Source organism: Paramisgurnus dabryanus, chromosome 14, assembly GCF_030506205.2.
Source record: "Paramisgurnus dabryanus chromosome 14, PD_genome_1.1, whole genome shotgun sequence".
NCBI classification, from domain to species: Eukaryota; Metazoa; Chordata; class Actinopteri; order Cypriniformes; family Cobitidae; genus Paramisgurnus; species Paramisgurnus dabryanus.
Window position 1 is genome coordinate 19,650,296 of NC_133350.1, and position 21,948 is coordinate 19,672,243.

Genomic DNA, 21,948 nt, shown 5'->3' on the forward strand with positions numbered 1-21,948 from the left:
CCTATTGGTACCAGTGATGTACCATTGGATTTCAATGTACAATGACAGTGCAGTTTATCATTTAAAAGATGCTACGACAACAAGCATATATTCAGTTTAAAAACAGATAAAAGCTTATAACCGCCAAAGAACTGAGGTAGGCATTTTTTTAAAATGATTATACAACAATAAAAAACAAACTTAAAAAAACAAAACAAAGAGTGGGACACTTCCTATGAAATAGTCTGATAGACGTTACTACTGTACTTCTAGCCTGCTACTGGGTCCATAATAGCCTTTAACTATTTGGGCAATAAACAAGTTTTTGCAAGGTTTCAAATATGAAACATTTTCTTCTCCCTTGCCATTCATCTGACATCTTTTCTCACACTAACAAGTGTCCTCCATCCAACCACTGTGTCAAACCCAATGACCGGAAAGTCTAAAAATCTTTTTAGGTCTAAAAATCACATAAGCTTGCAAAGCTTGTAAGATACATTATTGCACAACAGCATCACTATTTAGATACAGTTTATCTATTTCAGTATATGGGTACATATTTGTGAACATATATAATTAGTATTAGCATACATGTTTTAAAAGACTGGTGAATTTGTCTGAATTAAAGCTTTGTTTGCTTTAGATGAGACTAAATGATGGCCAACTGCTCTATTCAGAGCTACAATAATGTTCCTGAGTGACTAAACATACTAGCACCACCTTTGTGTGTGTTTTCAAACCGTTCTTGACTTTTTTTATTTAGGCTCACTCTGCTCATTTTTGCTTATAAATAACACATAACATATGTCCTCTATTAGGATAATCATCAACTATTCAAATTATGCATTCGATTTTAGCATTAATATTTCCCAGATGTAAACACTTCACTGTTCTTATGGCTCATATGTAAAGTGTGTGGTACATCAATACTTTCAAAAATGTTATTAATGCATTTTAAAGGAGGAACATTTCATTATATCAAATAATAGTCAGAAAGAAAAATTGCTTCCTTTGACAATATTACCCAAAAATATGTGTACAGCACCCTGCAGATCATAAACAATCTTTAAAAAGACCTGACATAGTCTTTTTGGTAAAATTACAAAAGAAGATAAAAAAGTATGTTCTTCACTTTCTTTAGCACCACAGATAAAGAAAAGACTCCATTAAGAAGCATTTGAACATCATCAATAAAACAAACAAACAAACAAACAAGAAAATATGTTTGTAGTTTGACATGCTGCCAAAGATTCTGTTTCAGTTCCATTGGATCTAAAGACCTGAGCCGCTGTCACCTTCTGTCAGACAGGATGTTTAGAAAAGGTCAAATTCTGCTTCTTCATACTGAAAACTTTAATATAACTCTACTGATATTTGAACAGCAGACCTGACAATTACCAGTGCATCATGAAACTTCAACAAGAAGTCCAGATCTGGAAGAGGGAGTGCATTTGCCACAATAACCACCACATATACCAGTTACTCTACTGCCATCCTGTGGATACAAACAGAACTACATTGTAAGAAATACTGCATTTGGTTTTAGTAAAATTTATGCAAAGCACATATTTTGACAAAACTGCTAACAAAATTAATCTATTTTTATTCTATAAATATACAAAAATGGCAGTGGGTGAAAATGGCAGTGGCTATGTATGAAATCATCTTCTCTTGTAGATCTATTTTATCTGTATGTTTATCTTATCAAAAATATCCTCCATAGCTCTTGATCTAAAACAAAACAGTTTATTGTCCCTTAGTCAAACTAAGCCAAAAAAAAGTCAATATAGTCCATAATTCTTCATTCAAGGACACACACTGCTGGTAAAAGCACAAGGTTTGGTGGATTTTACAGATTTTATTCATATTATCAAGCTGTGCTGTCAACATATAATTTTTTGTAATTATACATAATTCTTTATATTAAATTATATATATATATATATATATATATATATATATATATATATATATATATATATATATTATTTATAGAACTATTACCCGTCCATGTTTTTGTTGGAAATACCTGAGATTTGTGTATGTCAGCAACGGCATAGTTTCCTTGAGAAATCCAGGTGGTCTCATCTGAAACCTTAAACCCAGTTCCTGACAGGTTGATTCTGAACCGGCCCTGAAAAGAGTACAATGCCAACATTTCCTTATGCAACACGATAGGTGTCAGTAGTGAGCAATATCAAGTACGCAATATCAACAGCAAACCGCTAGGTTGTAGTAATGAGCGATATAAAGCACATAACGTCTGTGGATAAGATTTGAATGACAAAATGCATGACATTTTTACATTAAAAAAACAAGAAAAAAAAACTGAAAATTTAGTGATAAATGGAGTACTATGCACTGTCGGCATGCATATTTAATCCTGGTGGTTATTTTGTTTTAATGAACAATTCCTCTAATAAGACAACACAGATAAGCAGCATAGTAAAAATACATTTTGATAAATTAATTTACATTCTCCACTATAAGCTATAGTTTTCCACTATAAGCTTTTAGCAGTTCACCCTTTCTTACACATTTTACAAAAATACATACAGTAATTATTTGATAGAATACATGGGATTTTTTTATATAAACAAAAATAACAGAAAAAAACTGCAGATAAGGCTATGTTTACACTAAACACATTTTTTTGAAGGAGACGGAGTAAGTATTTTTAACCAGTGCTTATTACCTGTGGACAGCGTGCAGCACTGTAGCAGTCCCCTGCTGTGGCAAAAGGAACTTTTTGCCCTTCATGGATGATGGCATACTTCCAGTCCGTAGCTAAGCAAATAAAAATTGTACAACTTTAATAATCTTTTAATTGAAGGGAAAGTGAAAGTTATGCCTCACTGCCCCTATACAGGACATGAAGTTTTGAGTCGTACCAGTTAATCAGTTAAATCGGTTAACCGAGCATGAGTTAGAGGGCTTACTTATAATGGTCATTTTATTAAGATCCACTCTGACTCTTGTGAACGCAGAGAGACCTGCTGCTGTGTAGTCACGCCTACACGGGCAATCTTCTCTCTTGCTTAAGTTGGATGGACAGTGTGTGGGATCCATTAGCCTGGATAACAACACCATATATGTTTTGAATTAGATACACATTCTGTCTATCAGTTTAGTTACCACAGAAACTATTTCGTTTGTTTGTAAAAATGCATTAACACTTATTATTTCCCAAAATATCACCCAGCTCTATGATCAAGGCATGTACACAATCTCACAAATCTAGAGACCCTGTTACCTGTATCCAAAGACTTCAGAGAAGTTCTCTTCTTCCCCAGTGAGCAATGAAATATATTCCTTGGGACTGTCTGTGTTCATATCTGAACAATAAATCTGGAAAAGGACATTTTTTTGTATTTTATAAAGACAGTGATTGTTTCAAATAAGACATAAGTTCTTCCCTGCTATTAGGGAATATAACAATAAAGCTACCTTCTCTCAAATGAGTTTGCACTGAATTATTAATGCAACAAGTTTAAAATTGTTACACTAAAGAGTTATTTCTGTGAATATTATATTATTTTCTGGTGCTAACAGGTGAACATTAAAATACATTAACAAAAAAAACAGCTGAGCTGGAAGTCATAAAGGAACAAATGGAAATGTAGCCAAGCAAGGAATTAATATGTGTCTTACTTTTAACGCTTTCCCGTTTATGTTTAAACTCTGTTCTCCATCAGAAAATAAACTGTTCTGGAGCTGCACACCTCTGCAGTTAGTGGGTAATTGGCCTAAGTATGATAAAGAAAAGAAATGGAAATAACTTTATAATAGTTATAAGTGTCAAAAAGATTTAAGGCTGTTGCATCATGATCATCTTGCTGCTTAAGAGTGTCAGCAATTCTAAAAATAGCTACTTTGTTTCCGCCCGGTCTCGAACCGGGGACCTTTCGCGTGTTAGGCGAACGTGATAACCACTACACTACGGAAACTCCTAACAACTGCTGACGACCCCTGCTGCTGTGGCCATTGCAAGAAGGCAGTGACCCATATTAAGGCCCAATTCCATTTCTCTGTCTTACCCCTACCCCTTAGTTTTGCACGGTCACATGAGAGTAAGGCCCAATTGGGATAGCCCTTACCCTCACTAGAATGTGCAAAACTAAGGGGTAGGGGTAAGACAGAGAAATCGGATTGGGCCTAACTTTTTCCGTATGCATTTTAGATATACAGCGTGAAAACAATTTTCTCTATGCCCTAGCCTAAAAAACACAGTTTTGCAGAGTTGGTCAATGCCCATTAGAGGTATGGCAGTTTAAAAAGCATAACAATGTTTCCGCCCGGTCTCGAACCGGGGACCTTTCGCGTGTTAGGCGAACGTGATAACCACTACACTACGGAAACTCCTGACAGTTGCTAAGGACCCCTATGTGCCTGTTTCTAAAATTGCCTGCTGTGGCCATTGCAAGAAGACGGTGGCCCATATTAACTTTCTCCATATGCCTTTTATATATACAGCATGTCACCTACTTTCTCTATGCCCTTGCCTAAAAACAGTTTTGCAGAGTGAGTCATTTCCCATAAGAGGTATGGCAGTTTAAAAAGCATAACATTGTTTCCGCCCGGTCTCGAACCGGGGACCTTTCGCGTGTTAGGCGAACGTGATAACCACTACACTACGGAAACCATATATACTCATGTCACCTATACCTTTCTAACCTTCCCAAATGCTAGTTAGCAGCCAAAGTGTAAGCTTCATGTCTCTAAAGGAAAAAGCCTTTTTTTTTAACATCTGTTGCTCCTAAACAACATGAAACTTGAAACAATTTCAAAAGCTTTGCTGCTGCTGGTGAGCACCCACCCGTTTCTGTAAGCCTTGTCACATGATCTGCAGTTCATGATCTTCCTTCACACAATTGCAGCTAAAATTTCCACAATGTTTGTCTCCAACTTCACACTTCTGGAGAGTACTGCATTTACAGCACATTCCCCTCAAGTTTAATTTAAGACTACGGCTTAAACCAAAACCTTGTTTCCGCCCGGTTTCGAACCGGGGACCTTTCGCGTGTGAGGCGAACGTGATAACCACTACACTACGGAAACTCACATGTTGAGGTGGTGATTGCTATGGCTTAGATCAGTACAACTACCAGATCAGTTGTACTCACAAGAGGGATTGACACAGGCTTTTCGTTGCTCGGGTTTAGAGGAGGCGGGGCATTTGTCAGTGACGTCACCCTCTTCTGAAATACACTCCACTCTTCTCTTCTGCCAGCCACTTCCACAGCTTGCAGAACACTAGTACACAACAACAGACACACACACACACACACACACACACACACACACACACACACACACACACACACACACACACACACACACACACACACACACACACACACACACACACACACACACACACACACACACACACACACACACACACACACTTAAGTAAACTGACATAGTGAGTTTGACTGAACCATGATGATTTATTTCCATCTATTAATATTTTATATAAAATTTAGGGCTGTCAAAAGATTAATCGCAATTAATCACATACAAAATAAAATTGTGTTTTTGCATAATATACATGTGTGCAGGGCTCTCAAGTTTTACCAAAAGTTTGGAGTGAGATTGCATCTATTGGGGAGGTGCCAGTGCCCCTCAGATATTTGCACCAATCCTCTCAAGTTTTTGCTAGCAGTTTAATGTTACCTCTTGTTTATTATTGACCAACACAAATAAAAATGATAACAATTGGCAAGTCTGATAAAAGACAGACAAATTATCTAAATAAAATAAATTATATATAAATTATATATAAAAATTTAAATGTTTTATATTGTTTAATAAAAAGTGTTTATCATAACAAAGAAATTTATACAGGTTTGTTAAAACATGAGAGTAAGAAATTGATGAGAGAACCTATTCCTTTAAAATATCAGATTACAAGAATAATTTTTACTATATTAATGCCGCTTTCCACGCAACCTGTAACCCGTAAATTACGACTTCAAAACCACGAATCACGACTCGGAACTGGGAGTACATCAATCTAGTACGAGTTCACGGGTGAGAAGTCACGGATTTGACTGAAGTTCCAGTGCACTTTCACCGGTAGAAGGTTGGAAAAACACGGGTTACAGGTTACCTGGAACGCGTACTCCCAGTTCCGAGTCGTGATTTATATGCTCAAAAACCTGCCTGTAACGCAGCTAAATTAGTACGTGAAAATAGAGCACTTTAAGTACATTATAGAAGTGTACATTTTTACTTGGGCATACTGTACACATACATACTTGCTCAGAGCGTGTATGTCAAGCTTTGTGTGGGTAACAGAGAAATATAGTAGGTTACACATTTTAGCTTATGGTGCTTTGAGTTGTGTTTGATGCACATTTGATGATGACAGGGCAATAATAATGAAATGATTTGCATCCGTGGCCAGGATATAAAATATGACATGATTTTAAAAGTGACCTATAACATCGACGATGCAATACACTTTGATTTATTTAGTGCTAATAAAATTACTTAGGCTATTTGGAAAGAGAGATGTTTAATGTGACAAAATGTCAGTCATCGTGTGATAACGAAAATATTACTAGGCCTAACGTTAGACTACTTGTTCTGAGCATGTGTTGTCAGTGAACAGGCTGTAAAACTGATGGCTAAGTTACAGACATGAAAAACGGATGCTGATTATCTGGGAAACATTCTCTAACAGCAGTCAAGTTGACCTTGTTTGTGTCAAACAAGTTGTGAATGTATTGTAATATTAAAACAGGTGATCGTGACTTACTCAAAGTGATGCTCGGAGCTCCAGTGGTTTCCTCTGTGGGTGAACGAGGGGGATGTGGAACAATCACATAATATGCTTTTTTTCATTGGTTGTTGCGTTAAATCCTACCCAGATACAAAAAAGCTATTTTCTGATTGGCTATTATGTAGCCTATTTCTTTTTTGATTGGCTGATAAGTGCCAGGCTCGATTTAGAATTCCAGGGGAGACGCGCTTGATGTTCCATAGAGAGAGCGGCGCGGCCAGAATACATTTTGGGCGCTCCGGCATATTAAATATATGATAAATTGTGTTTCTGGGTGAGAAATCCAATGTGTGCCGGGAGTGCGTGACAAAAGACCGAAATGAGTGACTGTCACGCTCAATGGTTGACACTTGAAGCCCTACAGTGTGCACTGTGTGTAATTATTTTGTATCTGTACGCATGTATGTATGTAAGAAAAATTTACAAGTATATATATATATTTATTAACATTTTGATATATTTCATACAAATATATACATATACACATATAATATATACACGTAAATAACATTTTTGTATGTGTGTATATAATAATTACACACAAATGTATTATGCAAATCCAAACCTTTATCCTGATTAATCTTTGGACAGCCCTTATTAAGTTAGGTAATAATTTAGGAGTACCCTTTAATTATCAGTAGGGCTACAGATCTGCACTAAAATGATAAACCGCTGTTGTACACTTTCACTTCATGTTTCTGAGAAAAGCAACTTATTAAAAATCAAGTACAGAATGCTTTTTTAAATATGTTACCCAGTCTGTGCAAACAGCTAAGTCATAACCTTGATATCTTTAATATTTACCAAGTAAGGCCATTGAAATCAATGATTAAGATCAAACTTTGATGCTTCCAATCTCATAATTTGATTATGAGACTTTAGCCTGGATATCACAGACAGGGTCAAGTTTAATAAAAATTCTTATTGTAGTTAAAAGAAATAAACATTTTGATTATTTTTTATTTAAATCTAAAATTTCAATAACTTACAGGTCCCCATATACCCACTCTCCAAGTGTGTGGGGCAGGACAAGGTAACCGAAAGCAGGGCATGGCGGCCTCAGGAGGAGTGCCGGGGCAGTTGATGGAAGAGTTAAAATCATACTCATAATTATCAATCCCAGCATGAACCTCACTGCAGGACACCAGCCTCCTCTGATACCCCTCACCACAGGTGACTGAGCACTAAAATACAAAGCAACCATAATGGAAACAAAGCATTGAGCCAGGTGTATAATAGGACCCACACAGTGTAAATACTTAAAAAGTAAAATACCCCCTTATACACACTATTTCAGTAGCTTTCAATAAACAAACAAATACATATTCTGTTGTGTCTCACTCACCTCAGACCACTCTCCTGTAATCCAGATGAACTCACAGGGCTGTGTGTTACAGGTTTCAATATCAGCTGGTTTCATTTGGTTATCGCAGTACATGTCATGAACCTCAGATCCCTCCTCATCCAAACACACCACTGCTCGATACTTGTGGCCGATACCACAAGTTTTGTTGCACTGAAAAAAGGGAAATCTTGAAAAATTACTGTGACAAAGTCTAGCAAGCAGGACTAATTTATGATCAGCAAGTAACGTCTGAAGACATTTATGTGATAAACTTATGAAGAAGCGTCGACATAACAACTTCAGCAAATTGTGATATTATACTCCAGGGCAATCACCTTTATTCAACCCATCGATCATGATGGTCAATAAACGGGAAGGAGAGTTGTAAAGGGACTAAGTGGGGTGCCAACCATCTGCGGGTGTGTAATTATTGGATTCATTTAAAGTTTTGGATGCATTAAAAAAAACTTGTGACACACCGACCGGTAAAAACGTATTTCAGTGTGTTCCATTTAAAACACTGTGTGCAAGGTGTTCTTGTTTATATTTGCAAAAAATAAAAACTGTGTGCAAGGTGAAAATTGTTAATCCTTTTTTGTTTAACTTTTTCAGTATTGAATCCTTTAAAACTGATTGATTACTGATAAGTAAATTATTAACTATTAATAATCGTAGATTAAAGGCTCTTTCGCTGTAAAGAGTTTTATTCCCATGTTGACAAGAATTTACATTTAAACCGAAATTTCATTACGACTGCCACTAGGGGGCAAACTCCAACAGTAGCATTCGAATGTAGTGACCAATGGAAAGGCGGTTTTGCCTATATATCTTTGAAATATTAAAAAAGGAAACAGGAAGAAGTGAAATTTTGGTCATTAGGAGAAGACTGGCTATATGTTGTGAATACCTGAAATGTAACAATTTATGAAAGGTAAACTGTTATAAAAAAAGAAGTGTAAGAGCTCTTCATAGTGCTATACAAAAAAACCCCACATGTTTTGATTATTTACACTTTCACTTTTTTGTGCAATGTTCATAGTTAAACTATTAACATTTGGCTCTTGCAATGATAAACTGCAATTGTTTTTACAATATTAAAAAAGAGAATATAATTAAAGATACAATTTGTAATTATCCGGCCGCTAGATGGCGCCAGATCAAACAATAACAATGATGTTGTTTACTGACGCTCTGAAGCAGCGTGGAATTATGGGATTTGTAGTCTTTAACTCAACCGCTGATGGCCATCAATCAGACGCGAACGAGAAATCACGTTGATGGATAAGGTAATCAAGTCTTATAAATGTTGCGTTTGATGACATCGTTTATTTCATTATGTAAGTTTATATGTGATGTTCAAAACGAAAATGTTAGTCAGTATTACAGTATTAGTCCAAATTCGATGGTAAACACAGCACAGAATTAAGTTTTCAACTTACAATCTACAATGATTTTTCACATAATGTATTGACAGTACAAATCTTATTGTGAAGTGTCTTAAAATGACCATTTATATTGCTGTACAATACCTTTCGATGTGCATATCGTCCGCGGGAAGACGCGCTGATTACAATCTACACACTAATGTTGTGATCAATATAATAGCATACGTTTTTTGAAGGGTTACGAATCAAAACAACTCACCCATCGCGTAAAACACAAGCAGGATCAGAATCTCGGTCTAGTTAAATGTTGTCGTGAAGCTCTCTCCATCCAGATAATGCAACAACAAATTGATCCTCTCTCGTTTAGTTCCAAACTCTTCTTGGGTCGTTTGGTTGGCCCGTACGCTTACAGGAGCTGACATAACAAGCGGCAGACGGTAAAGAGTTATCCATAAGTTCATAAGCAAGCGCGTAGTCCGACAGGCGCTATAGCATTGTTCCGCATTTGTCCACGACACTGGCTCGCTGCGTCCGAAAACTCAAGGCAGTGAGGACTTGTTGCCTCGCTGCCTAATGAGGAAATGACTTCGGACTCGGAGGCCTGAAGGCCGCTCAGAGAAAGGCTTTCCGACGCACTTCAAAGGCAGCGTGTTTGAAATATAAACAGAGAGCGCCTTTGTGATAACTAATCACATATTTGAAAACTACAATACTAATTTCTCGCTAGAAATGCAATGAAAATGTATAAAAAGTGAAAATATACGTTTATTTACACTAAATTTGTGCTCCAGTCGCTTCCTTGGCCGCCATTTTATTTTTTTGAACTCGACCACTGTCATGTCGTTTACGTCAGTAAAGGCGGTGACAAAGGGTCACATGGATATTAACGTCATTGATAGGAGACTACACTGCCCCGTTTTGAATGGAAATTTTCTCACGATTTACAAGTAGTTGAAAACATTACAGATATTGATAGTAATCAGCTGGAGAAAATAAATAACACTGGCCTAGTGGTTTTTGGACATTTTACTGCAAATATCTTACAAATTGCACCTTTAAAAGGCAAAATACTGAATACAAAAAATGCATTGCTTTGAAAATGCATGTTTTTTAATATCCTATAACAAAACAACAGAAACAAAAGTAACAAAAACAACAAAGTTCTTATCGTCTTGCACTAGGCATGTGACGCGACAGCGCGACCTTATGTATAACGCAATCACGTCGAAAGGTCACTTGTATGTGACATATGCAAAGTTACCGCTCCAGTGTTTAAAAGTGTGGAAAAGAGGATAGATGTTATTGTGTGTGAAATGATACAAATTAATAGATTTGTGTCAGTTTGTTGTTAAAAATGATCCGCAAGCAAATGTGTGTGACCTTTCAATGTGATTGTGTAATATGTAAGGTCGCGCTGGCGCTTCACATAGCTAGTTCAAAGCGAGTTGTTGTTGTTTAAAAGTACTTTTTTTCTGGGTAAAAATGACAATCGTTTCTCTAGATAAGACCCGTATGCCTCAGTTGGGATTGTTTAAAGCCCTTTGAAGCTGCATTGAAACTGTTAACAGGTGAGGTCCACTAAAGTCCACTATATGGAGAAAAATCTGGAATGGCTCCCTGAAAAAAAATGGAATTTCTTTTTGATTGAACAAAGAAAGACATAAACACCTTGGATGACATGGGGGGTGAGTAAATTATCAGGATTTTTTATGAAAGTGGAGAGACATCTTACATATTGCACGATCCTGACCTGCATTGGTATCCAGCATATAGGGTTAATTTCAAAAATAAGAAGAAGGGAAGAAAGTTAAGGGGGTGGGAAAAAAAGTTACCTGTTTCTGGGAATCTTGTCACATGGTGTACATTTTTGACAGTGAGCAGCACCAAGCTTTGTATGCTGCAACTTTGGGCCCCTTAAGCATCTGACAGGCAAAGTGAGCTAGTCTAATAGACTCCAGCTGCTGTCTGCTGTGGAGGGGGCAATGTGGAGGTGTTCTCTAGAACAGTGCACTAAACTAATTACACTTCTTGTAAGTGCTTCGATTTCATGCCGCTAGATGACCCAGATTTATGTGAACATTTTTGTCTCTGTTTGTTGTCTTTGATTTTTTTTTCTCTAGACTCTACTGTGAAGTTCCAAGGAAAAGAAAGGCATGTGATTTTTTGTCTGTGCTGTCATAAGCAACAGCAGATGCCGAATTTTTAACCTTAATTGATTTGTGAAAACATTGATTGTAGCAACATTAAGCATAAACGCTATAACTGTACAGTAATCATTAACTTGTTTTAAATTTAACACTGTTCACACCTTTTCCTGGCTTAGTAATTAATCCTTTGTAGATAAGCTTTGGGATATTTTTCACCGGACATTTGTAAACACTGGTTAATGTTCTTATTTGTGGAAGAGCACTTAGTTTGCATCACTTCGACCTCGGGCGCAGTAATATCATCACTCCTGACTACTCCCCCTCTCGCTCAAACGTCCATCTTGTTACTGCGTTCAAGGTCAACGTGCTGCAAACAAAGTGCTCTTCCGCCATACAATATAGTTCTCATTATTTATCTGCTTAAAAAATCACCACGTTTTGTGGCACCATACTTACTAAAATTAAACAAACACACTCAATCCTACTCAACATTTATAACCTCCTCCCACCTGTAAGTCTCCAGTCTAGTGATATCTACTTGGGATAGCTATGCATTTACAGCACTGTCCTGTCAGTTTAACTTGAGACCATGGTTTAATTCAGAGGTGTCCAAACTCGGTCCTGGAGGGCCTGTCTCCTGCAGAGTTAAGCTGAAATTTCCCTCAATACAAAGTTTTTAGTGTGCCTAGTAAGACCTTGATTAGCCTTCGCCTACTGCTTTTCGCCGACTATATAGTATGGAAATAGGCAGTTTCGCAGCCACTGGCCCTCCAGAAGCAGGATTGGACACCGTTGGCCTTAAACTCCACTTTTTTTGAAAATATGCTCATTTTCCAGCTCCCCTAGAGTTGAACATTTGATTTTTACCGTTTTGGAATCCATTCAGCTAATCTCCGGGTCTGGCGGTATCACTTTTAGCATAGCTTAGCATTGCGCTAAAACTAACCAAAGAGTTTCAATATTTTTCCTTTTCAAAACTTGACTCTTCTGTAGTTACATCGTGTACTAAGACCAACACATAATTAAAAGTTACGATTTTCCAAGTACACGATGTAACTACAGAAGGCTAATGGTCTAATCAGATTCAATGGATTATGCTAAGCTATGCTAAAAGTGGTACCGCTAGACCCGGAGATCAGCTGAATCTATTCAAAAACTGTAAAAATCAAATGTTTAACTCTAGGAGAGCTGAACCCTTAGTACTTCCTAGCTGTCCCTTTGTACCACTTCTGTAAATCTTCAGCATTGACAGAATAATAACACAGTGACCATGCTAACTTCATGTTTTTGCTAAACAAAATTTGTCAACTATTTTCTATATGCCACAGCACAGACACTGAGGTGTATAGTTTTTGCAGTGTGGGGTTTTGCCCATAAGAAGTATGGCAGTTTAAAAAGCATCACCTTGTTTCGGCCCGGTTTCGAACCGGGGACCTTTCGCGTGTGAGGCGAACGTGATAACCACTACACTACGGAAACCCTTAGTGTTACCAGCTGTCCCTCTGTACCAAGTTCTGTATATCTTCAGTACTGAGATGAGCCAAGTTGAGGAGGGATTTAACTCAAACTGCATTAAAAGTCGTTGTTTATTTACTTCCATCATTCCTGATCTTCTCAAATTATACACAACAAGTTGCTGTTTCTTCTTCGATTGTGGGTTAACTTGCTAAGCTGCTGCTTCTTCTTTGACGTTTGCGCTGCTACCGTAGTTACACGCGTGGTTACTGCCTGTTTGCACGTCAACGCGGACAACGACGGAAAAGTATAAATGAAAACCAAGGAGTCGCGGCTACGCTGTAGGACCTACGCACAACTATAACGAGCCCTTAAGAAGTATGGCAGTTTAGAAAACATTACTTTGTTTCCGCCCGGTCTCGAACCGGGGACCTTTCGCGTGTTAGGCGAATGTGATAACCACTACACTACGGAAACTCCTGGCATTACTTGCCTGCCCCTGTGCTCCACCTTCTGTAAATCTTCAGTTTTGACCTATGCAACAATACAGTGACCCCCACCAACTTTGCACGTTTTAGCTACACAGCTCATGTCACATATTTTCTCCATGCCGTAGCCTAGAGACTGAGTTTCGGATGTAAAATGCTTGCTTTTCTTATTCTACCTCGAGATGCTCATCTCAAGAGAGTTATGGCAGGTCAAGAAGCACTCCTTTGGCAACAGGGCAAGGTTGTTAGCTTGTGCATAAAGCAATCATTGCAAAAAAATTTAATGTGGACGTGACCTACACGTACAAAGTATGTACGGTTACAAAAAAATCTAGCAGGGTGCGCATACTATTCTGATGACAAATATTTGAACTATACCTAGGCCTTTCGGAGTATGTGATAACCACAAAGCTAAGGGAAACCACTACAGTCACCAATGTATGTTAGTTGAGAAGCCTCTAGGTCAGGGGTGGACATTCCTGGTCCTCGAGGACCACAGTCCTGCAGAGTTCAGCTTAAACACCTAATCAAACACACTGTCATTTCAAGTAATACTGAAGACTTTGATTTTTCGTGTGTTTGAATAGGGTTGGAGATAAACTCTGCAGTTCTGTGGCCCTCCAGGACCAGGAATGCCCACCCCTGTTCTAGGTGAAGGTAGAAAGGATACTAGGTAGATATATTACTGCACTACTTTATTCACACATTTGCAGCTACAACTTACCACAGTGTTTGTCAATTACTTCTGCGTCTGCGTGCAATGCCGTACCAGTAGGTGGCAGTAGTTGGTGTTCATTAATGAATAAAGGAAACCGGAAGGTTAAACCAGGAGTACTAGTGACTGCAGTGATACAAAGCGGGGTTCGCTTATCAGTTGCACTCAAATCTCACTCGTAATATTAGCGAGTAGGTGTTAGCAGCCCCCACCGCACAACACACCTATGTGTTAATAGCTCTGCTGACCCTCTGACAACATCCAGCACTTAACAGTATCTCTGACAATAGCAAGGAGCCCATTTTCACTTGGTATTAAGATGCGTTTTGATCAGATCACAATTGGATGAGAGAGACGCATGTCCGTTCACACCTGGTGTTTAAATTCGTTTCTGTCCTGTTTACTTCGAGGGGGTGATTTGTGGCCGAGTTTTTAAAACATGAGCGGGAGAAAAGATGGGATTAAATTGAGGCGCACTAATATTATGTTAGAGTAGCACTACTTGCGTTGTTAGTAAACATGCTGTATAACATTTTGAACATGTATATGTAAGGGCTTTCTCAGATATTTCAGGGCAATTGAGGAAATAAGCTTGCACAACTTTTGCAAAATTAAACACAAATACAGAGGCGAAGAGCAGACATTATCGTTTTATCAATCATAGCCTGAAGACCAAGCTGAACACTGTGTGTGGGCCTTAAGACGGCAAAGGTTTTTGCAAATGTAGTCAACCCTCAAGTTGTTTTGTGTTGTTGATTACATGCTTTATGTTTTATTCCGTCAAAATTTTTGGAAATGATTTGTCTATGAAGCTTTGCCAGACCATAACTCAGTTACTACTGAAAATGGTCTGGTTTTAACCAGGCTAGTGATTGTCAAGTAGGTAGCCCATACTCGAAGTGTAAGTAGTGAACACACTGTACACACCCAGAAAAGGCAGCCATTCACTGTGTAATGGAAATTTATTCTTTATGCATTTATATTATTTTTGTACTCTTCAGTGTATGATTTATGTCAGTCATGACATTTTAATCTGCGTGGGGTGAAGTCTAGGACAGGAAGTCTAGCTCGATAGAGCTCGGGATAGGAAGTATGGCAAGGTGCAAGTGTGGTTTTTGTTTGTGTGATGATGTGCTTAAAGAACCTATGTATCGTCTGCCTGGATACAAGTAGAGTAAATATAACCACCCAGAAGTGTCTAAACTACACCTAATAAGGAGTTGTTTTGATCGAATAGCATGGGGGGGGTGGTACAAACTCAATGTCAGTATATAATGAAGGAAGGATTTGAGATTCTTCACTTCTTCACATATCGTTTCACTGTCGTTATGTGTCGAGTCCTTGTACAAGTAAATAAATCATCTCTGATGGACAGATCCTGGTATTCGTATTATTTTTCCACGACAATTGCAACACGGTTCTGGCTAGAAGGGATACAGCTACGAACAAATCTAGCAAGATATTGGGTTTAGGGTTAGGTTTATGGGTAGGATTAGGACGAAAAACAGTGGTTCAGGCTAGATAGGATAAAGTTACGGCCTAAGTCCTATACAATGTTGGGTTTAGGGTTAGGATAATGCTGCGGTAGAGGCGTGAAGCGCAAGTGATTTCAATGTTAAGTCAATGTGAAGACGCGTTGACGTGCGTCTGGAGGTTCCGAGGCGCGGATGAGGCGTTTGCCGCATCTGCCGCGTTTCCGCCTCATTCGCGCGTCTAGCTTGCTCGAAAGGCGCGAATTGAGCGTTGTGCGTGGTACGCGCGAATTGTGCTTTTGTGCATTTTGTGTTTGACGCGAATTGCAGGCTGACGCCCGAGTTGAAAAATTTGAACTTTGTCGGAATTTCGCACCACATTAACCAATCAGGAGCCTGCTTGCCCCGCCGGAGTCACTTATTCAACCTGAAGTAACGCTTGATATTGTCCGTAAGCTGTCACCCTATACGACAAGTTCTTTCTATAGAGACAGGAATAAAAAGGACCTCGCTTGGAAGAGTGTCAGTGAGGACATCGGGCAACCTGGTAAGTTGTAAATACACATTTCACTTTTGAGTCACGTGAAGTTTAACGACCCGCGCCGTTTATTTTCCCCCTATAGTAAGGTTACCAAATACAAACTGGTAACTCACTCGATTAAAGCACAATCAACATCAGTCATCTTGCAACAAACAACCGTATAGCACTTGCTCTTCCCACAAGAAGCGGATTTTGCCTCTGACGCGTGTCAAATGCTTGCTTTTTCCACGCGTCTACTCCACTCTACACGCGCGAATGCATTCAAACTGTTCAAGCGGCAAACTAGGCGTGGTACGCGATTTTGACGCCTGAAACGCGGTTGGTGTAAACGCACCATTAGGATGAAAACTGTATTCTAGGCTTGTTGCGATAGTCGGTGAAACGGTGATTACCAGTGCTTCAGCCTCTCACCGGTTAGATCACTTGCCCACCGCGACACCGTCTTTCACCGTCGTTTTGATATTTTCTTGTAATTAAATAATTTAGTTTCGTTAGAGAGAGCAAACACTTACAACTGAATGTGTCTGCTCCCTGAATTCAGCGAAGCTGAACGCGCATCACGTCACAGAGCATTAGGTGTCAGATTTCATTTATTTCAGTCAGAGTTTGCGAGGCTCTCGTCATCACAGAGCAGCGGCTGCGGGTGTCAGATTTCATTTATTCCTGTCAGACTGCGCCGAGCAGACGATGGCAGAAGCCGCGTGCTTACTCGTTTTTGTTATAAGATACATATATGATGTTTAATATAGGCGAGATCGTTTTGTTGTTGTGTTTTTCATTAAGAATAATAATAAACCCATCATTCAAGCAGCGCTTTATGGGACTGGCGGGTTTCTGTTAGAAGTACCTGCGCACATTGACTCAAGCACTTAAACCAGCTGTTGCACGCAAATTCATACGTGATTTAACGCAGCGTACGCAAGCGCTGGATTTAAACAACAGTTGCATCTAATTCAAAAGTGAAAGTAAAATGCGAACTTCTGTGCATTTATAAGCCCCTCCCACCCGGTGAAACCGGTAAAACCGGTCAACAACCCTACTGTATAAGACTATTAGCATTGTACTAAAAATAACCGAAGAGTTTGGATATTTTTCCTATTTAAAACTATACTCTTCTGTAGTTACATTGTGTACTAAGATTGACAGAAAATTAAAAGTTGTGATTTTCTAAGTACACGATGTAACAACAAAAAAGTCAAGTTTTAAATAGGAAAAATACTGAAACTCTTTGTTAGTTGGGCACCACCCTAAGCATTGTGTTGCTGATTACATGCCTTATTTTTTATTCTGTCTCAATTTGCCGCCTAGTAAAATCCAGATTTTAAAATCTAAAAACTACGCTTAAACGTAATTATTTGGATTTTCATCAAAAGAGACGTGATTGTCAAGTAGGTAGCCCATACTCGAAGTGTAAGTAGTGAATACACTGTACACACCCAAAAAAAGCAGCCATTCACTGCAACACGGTTCTGGCCAGAGGGGATACAGCTATGGCCAAATCCAGAAAGATGTTGGGTTTAAGGTTAGGTTTAGGGTAGGATTAGGATGAAAAACAGCGGTTCTGGACAGATAGGATACCGTTACGGCCTAAATCCCAAACAATGTTGGATTTAGGGTCAGGTTTGGGGGTGGGATTAGGATGAAAACAGTGCTCATCCTGCCGAAACCGTATTCCTTCTAGCCACAATCCTACAACACCCGGGGCACAAATTAAAAATAAGGTTCCTTGGCCAAGAATCAAAGCATAAATCTTTGGCTTTTTGGTTATATATACTGTGTTGAAAAATTGTCATATGAGATTATGTCATACTGCATTAAAATACACGCTTGCTTTATTAATTCTCACTCTTTCTCACCTCTTGCCAGTCCCCTTTGCTCCATCTGGAGTTTGAGACACAGTCAGGGATTCGACAGGGTTTGGTAGAGGGGGGACGGGGGAGTCGAGAACATTTAGACTCCTGCGTTTTGTGTTCACCCTCAATTACACAAGAGATCTCTCGATGCTGCAGACCATTCCCACACGATGACGAACACTACAGACAATAACACAGGTAGGTTAACATAACTCTGCTCTTAGACTTTCATTGTCTATTTTTGAGTCATTCTTTAATAAGTGGAACTTTTCAGCTCTGAATATTTTTGTTCAATCAGTCATCGTTTAGAGAAGTGATTATTACAGTTTATAGTTATAAAAGTGTTAATTAAAAAAAGGGTAAATCCCTTTTATAAATAAATATTATATATATATATATATATATATATATATATATATATATATATATATATATATATATATATATATATATATATATATATATAATTTTAATAAAAGAACATTTATTTTACTTTGTACCTAACTAAAAACTTCTAAAAATCATCATTTTTATTAATTTGGTATTTATGTGTATAAGTTTAAATTAAATGTTGCAATAAATGTGCACGAAAAGTGCATTTCTACAGTTAAAGAGTGCATTTTGTATTCTGCAACTAAATATATATATTAAAACAGTAAATTAACTTTTTAATTCTGTATATTCTCCACAATAATTGTACTAATGTAACTTAAAATGACATAATGCATTTAGTAAAATATTTTCTTTTGATTTTGGGCAGTACACAGTCTTGCGATGGAAAGAGCGTATGAGTAAGTATGAATGAGGTAAAAATAAAAAGCTATACATTTCAGAATAATTTGTTAAAGATTAAGATTAATACTGCTTACAGTTACTATTAACAAACATGCACGATGAGGTGTGGAATGCTCAGTTTTAGATTTAAATAATTTTTTTTTGTATTTTGTCTTTTTTGCACTACCTTTCACTCATACATTACATTGAAAGGAGTCTTGGGGCTCCATGGGGCTGGTATTTTTCTGAAATGATGTCAGATTTCTACAGCAGATTAAATTACTATGAAGGTGTAACTTTGAATGATACAAAGTATTATTCACTGACGTAACTACAACGTTTCTGCAATGTAAATCTTATTTTAATGCAGCGTTCGTGTATGTGTGCTTGTTTATCTGTTTGTACATTATGCAGTATCCTCAGAAGCATTCTGCAAACATCATTTAGTATCTAACACATACACACATACACAGTTATCAGTTTTACCTCTCCCCAGCTTGCTGTCTTCCACTTGGGGCACCTCCCACCTCTGCACCGCTTTTGCTTATGTGGGAGGGGCAGGTGCATGCAGTTCTCCTCTGTGATTGGCTGGCCGGACTGACTGGCGCACGTCACATTACGATATCTGAAGCCTTTCCCACAGGAAGCAGAGCACTGCAAGAAGATGAGAAACAAAGTTCAACACTTGTTAATCATAAACCACAACTAACAATAGCAAATATGGGCTTTTAAGTTTGTGTGCTAGTTCAAGTGAATATTTTGGACAATTTATGGAAAATCCTTTTTTAGTAATCAGTGTTAAACTTTTTATATTTATTACAGTTTAAATCAAATTTTAATTAATGATTAATGTAGGACAGAAATTTCTGGACTTTTATAATGCAGTGTTTAAAAAAAATAGTAGCAGGTAACTAGTATTATACTATCGGATTTATCATATATTGGATTTATTGTATACGTAGAAAATAAAATAGTGTGTCTTTGAATCATAAAGAATGGCTATCACAAAATAATTGTCAAGCTTTTCCGGTTCTGGGTTTATGGAGCACACAAGGATTTAAACCTTTGACTATAACGCTCAGCACTTTAGCGGAGCTGAAAGGAGGGGAGAAGCTTGGGCCCCAGGATGGGAGAGGAACGAATAATCAAAGGGCCTGATCGAGAGAGGATGAATGTGAGGCGACAAGTCTGAGGTTAAACGAGTGCATTACCCAGCATGCTTACATAGAATACAGGAACTACGAGAGCACAGCTCCCTAACTGGATAATGCGCTCCTGTGAATAACTTTTCAAGTTACTGAAAGTGTGTCATGGGTGTATTTAAGTTTGAAAGCAGAACAAAAAACACTGAACAATCATTTAAGTTTTAACTTTTAAATCAATATATATTTGTTATAAATAATTACAGCACCAATATATACAATTGGTTTAAATGAATACAAACTGTACAAAATTGAAGAACATATACAAGGGCAGCAAAATAACAAAGTATAAACAAATATACATTCCTTTTCAAAACTAAACCACCATTTAACACTGTTTTAATCCACTTTGTGAGAATATAAGTGTTACCCTAAAGAGGCGTCAGTATTGTAAGATTTTTATCAGCCAAGATTTACAGATGCATTGCATATGAACTGTGCAGATTGCAGATGTGTACTTGTTTATGTGGACAGGCTGTCTGTTTAGTTTACTGTCAGCAAGATACTGCTGGGGGTTTAAATCTACACAAGTCCCTGTTGCTCTCATTACTATCTTTATTAAAGCATCATTTAAATTGCGTTGAGTCGCTCTTATCAAAATATTGGCACTTTCTAAATCAATTATGAGTAGTGCTGCGAGAATTTAAGGATATGCAAAATGTACAGAAGATTTAACAAATATATAATAATAATTTTTATATTTATTTCAATTAATCAGTTTTAATTGCAATGCATCTGTAAGTCTTGGCTAACCAATAAAATTCATAAATCAAACTTGAATTTACTGCTTATTTAACAATAAGTAAAATAACAGTCATACATTGGCCTACACCCTTAACCAATTATACTGTATGTGCATATGTGAGGGGTGTATCAATCTGCTAGTTTGTTTTGTATGGCAAGAGGTTTGTTTCTGTCATGGTTAAATGAGAAACACAGCTGTACCGTTGCTGCATTATAAATGTAAGACCATTTCTCAGAGTTTATGTTCCTTGTTAAATTAATCCTCAAGTGAATTAATGTGCTGCAGTTATCAACTACAATATCAGCTGTTACACTTTAAATTCTTTCAATTTTCTCAAAAAAAATCCCCCTCAGCCAAAAACCACCCACCAACTTTGAAAATGCATGAACTGTTGAGTGAACTATTTAACAATTCCATCAAACTGACAATAGAAAAATAAAATGCAAATGTTAAACATATGTTGGATATACATTTTTCTTTTCAATAAACAACAAAACAGAGCTGCATATTTCAATCAGGATGACAATGATGAAAACATTTCCAAAAGAAACACATAGGGCAAAATTATGACATATGGTGTGATTGTACAAACTGGTGTCTCTGTTGCTTATTGATCACTCCAAAGCAAAGAAAAGTTTTTGCCATTTGGATCATTAACCGTTGCCTTGTTTTCTTCACAGCAATACACTTGACCATGTGCTTGGCTACATTCCAATGCAAGTACCCTCGAAGTATCAGTACGGATATCCAGTAGCCACTATAATCTGGGAGGCCTTAGCTTTTAGAGTTCATTTTTCCCATAGGAATAAAGCTCTTTCTGAGAAGCACGTCCATTCTGATTAGATGAGCTGGAAAGGCCCTCCCACAGATCAAAGGCCATCCCTGACCCCTGTGGCCTTGCTTTTGTTATCGTGATGTATGCTCACTCGGTTGAATGTCACCATGGCACCATCATCAGGGCTGTACTGACCCAAAGACAGTAAAGCTTGGTACAAGACTTCTCCGGGTACTGATGTGAGCGGGGATTAACACTGTCCCTCATCCATAGATCATTAAAACA

The 21,948-nt window shown here is 37.8% G+C and overlaps 1 protein-coding gene, 1 long non-coding RNA gene and 6 other non-coding genes across 10 annotated transcripts in view; 1 reads left to right on the top strand and 7 right to left on the bottom strand.

The window, feature by feature from the left end:
* Positions 1-95: 95 nt before the first annotated feature.
* Positions 96-21,948, bottom strand: part of adamts9 (ADAM metallopeptidase with thrombospondin type 1 motif, 9) — a 51,763-nt gene continuing 29,910 nt past the window's right edge. Inside the window, exons 29-40 of one of the 2 annotated variants that reach the window (XM_073811879.1) lie at positions 19,428-19,595; positions 18,171-18,347; positions 8,112-8,282; positions 7,756-7,950; positions 5,103-5,232; positions 3,631-3,725; positions 3,233-3,327; positions 2,919-3,052; positions 2,675-2,766; positions 2,009-2,113; positions 1,378-1,474; positions 96-1,277 (exon numbers count right to left, since the gene is read on the bottom strand). In XM_073811879.1, the coding sequence (XP_073667980.1) occupies positions 1,385-1,474; positions 2,009-2,113; positions 2,675-2,766; positions 2,919-3,052; positions 3,233-3,327; positions 3,631-3,725; positions 5,103-5,232; positions 7,756-7,950; positions 8,112-8,282; positions 18,171-18,347; positions 19,428-19,595 (1,452 nt within the window). In that variant the 3' untranslated portion in view covers positions 96-1,277; positions 1,378-1,384. Of the gene's footprint in view, positions 1,475-2,008; positions 2,114-2,674; positions 2,767-2,918; positions 3,053-3,232; positions 3,328-3,630; positions 3,726-5,102; positions 5,233-7,755; positions 7,951-8,111; positions 8,283-18,170; positions 18,348-19,427; positions 19,596-21,948 lie in introns of both variants that reach the window. The other variant, XM_065241468.2, reaches the window with a different exon arrangement.
* On the bottom strand, positions 3,854-3,926 carry trnav-aac (transfer RNA valine (anticodon AAC)). Its single transcript has one exon. It is a non-coding gene; the product is annotated as a tRNA-Val (tRNA).
* trnav-aac (transfer RNA valine (anticodon AAC)) lies at positions 4,266-4,338 on the bottom strand. Its single transcript has one exon. It is a non-coding gene; the product is annotated as a tRNA-Val (tRNA).
* trnav-aac (transfer RNA valine (anticodon AAC)) lies at positions 4,548-4,620 on the bottom strand. The gene has a single exon. It is a non-coding gene; the product is annotated as a tRNA-Val (tRNA).
* Positions 4,965-5,037, bottom strand: trnav-cac (transfer RNA valine (anticodon CAC)). Its single transcript has one exon. It is a non-coding gene; the product is annotated as a tRNA-Val (tRNA).
* On the top strand, positions 9,230-19,577 carry LOC135719006 (uncharacterized). 2 transcript variants are annotated; one of them, XR_010520986.2, is made up of 4 exons: positions 9,230-9,397; positions 18,181-18,365; positions 18,928-18,958; positions 19,438-19,577. It is a non-coding gene; the product is annotated as an uncharacterized lncRNA (long non-coding RNA). The 2 variants fall into 2 exon arrangements; XR_010520985.2 differs by lacking the exon at positions 9,230-9,397 and adding an exon at positions 15,257-16,320.
* trnav-cac (transfer RNA valine (anticodon CAC)) lies at positions 13,050-13,122 on the bottom strand. Its single transcript has one exon. It is a non-coding gene; the product is annotated as a tRNA-Val (tRNA).
* trnav-aac (transfer RNA valine (anticodon AAC)) lies at positions 13,503-13,575 on the bottom strand. Its single transcript has one exon. It is a non-coding gene; the product is annotated as a tRNA-Val (tRNA).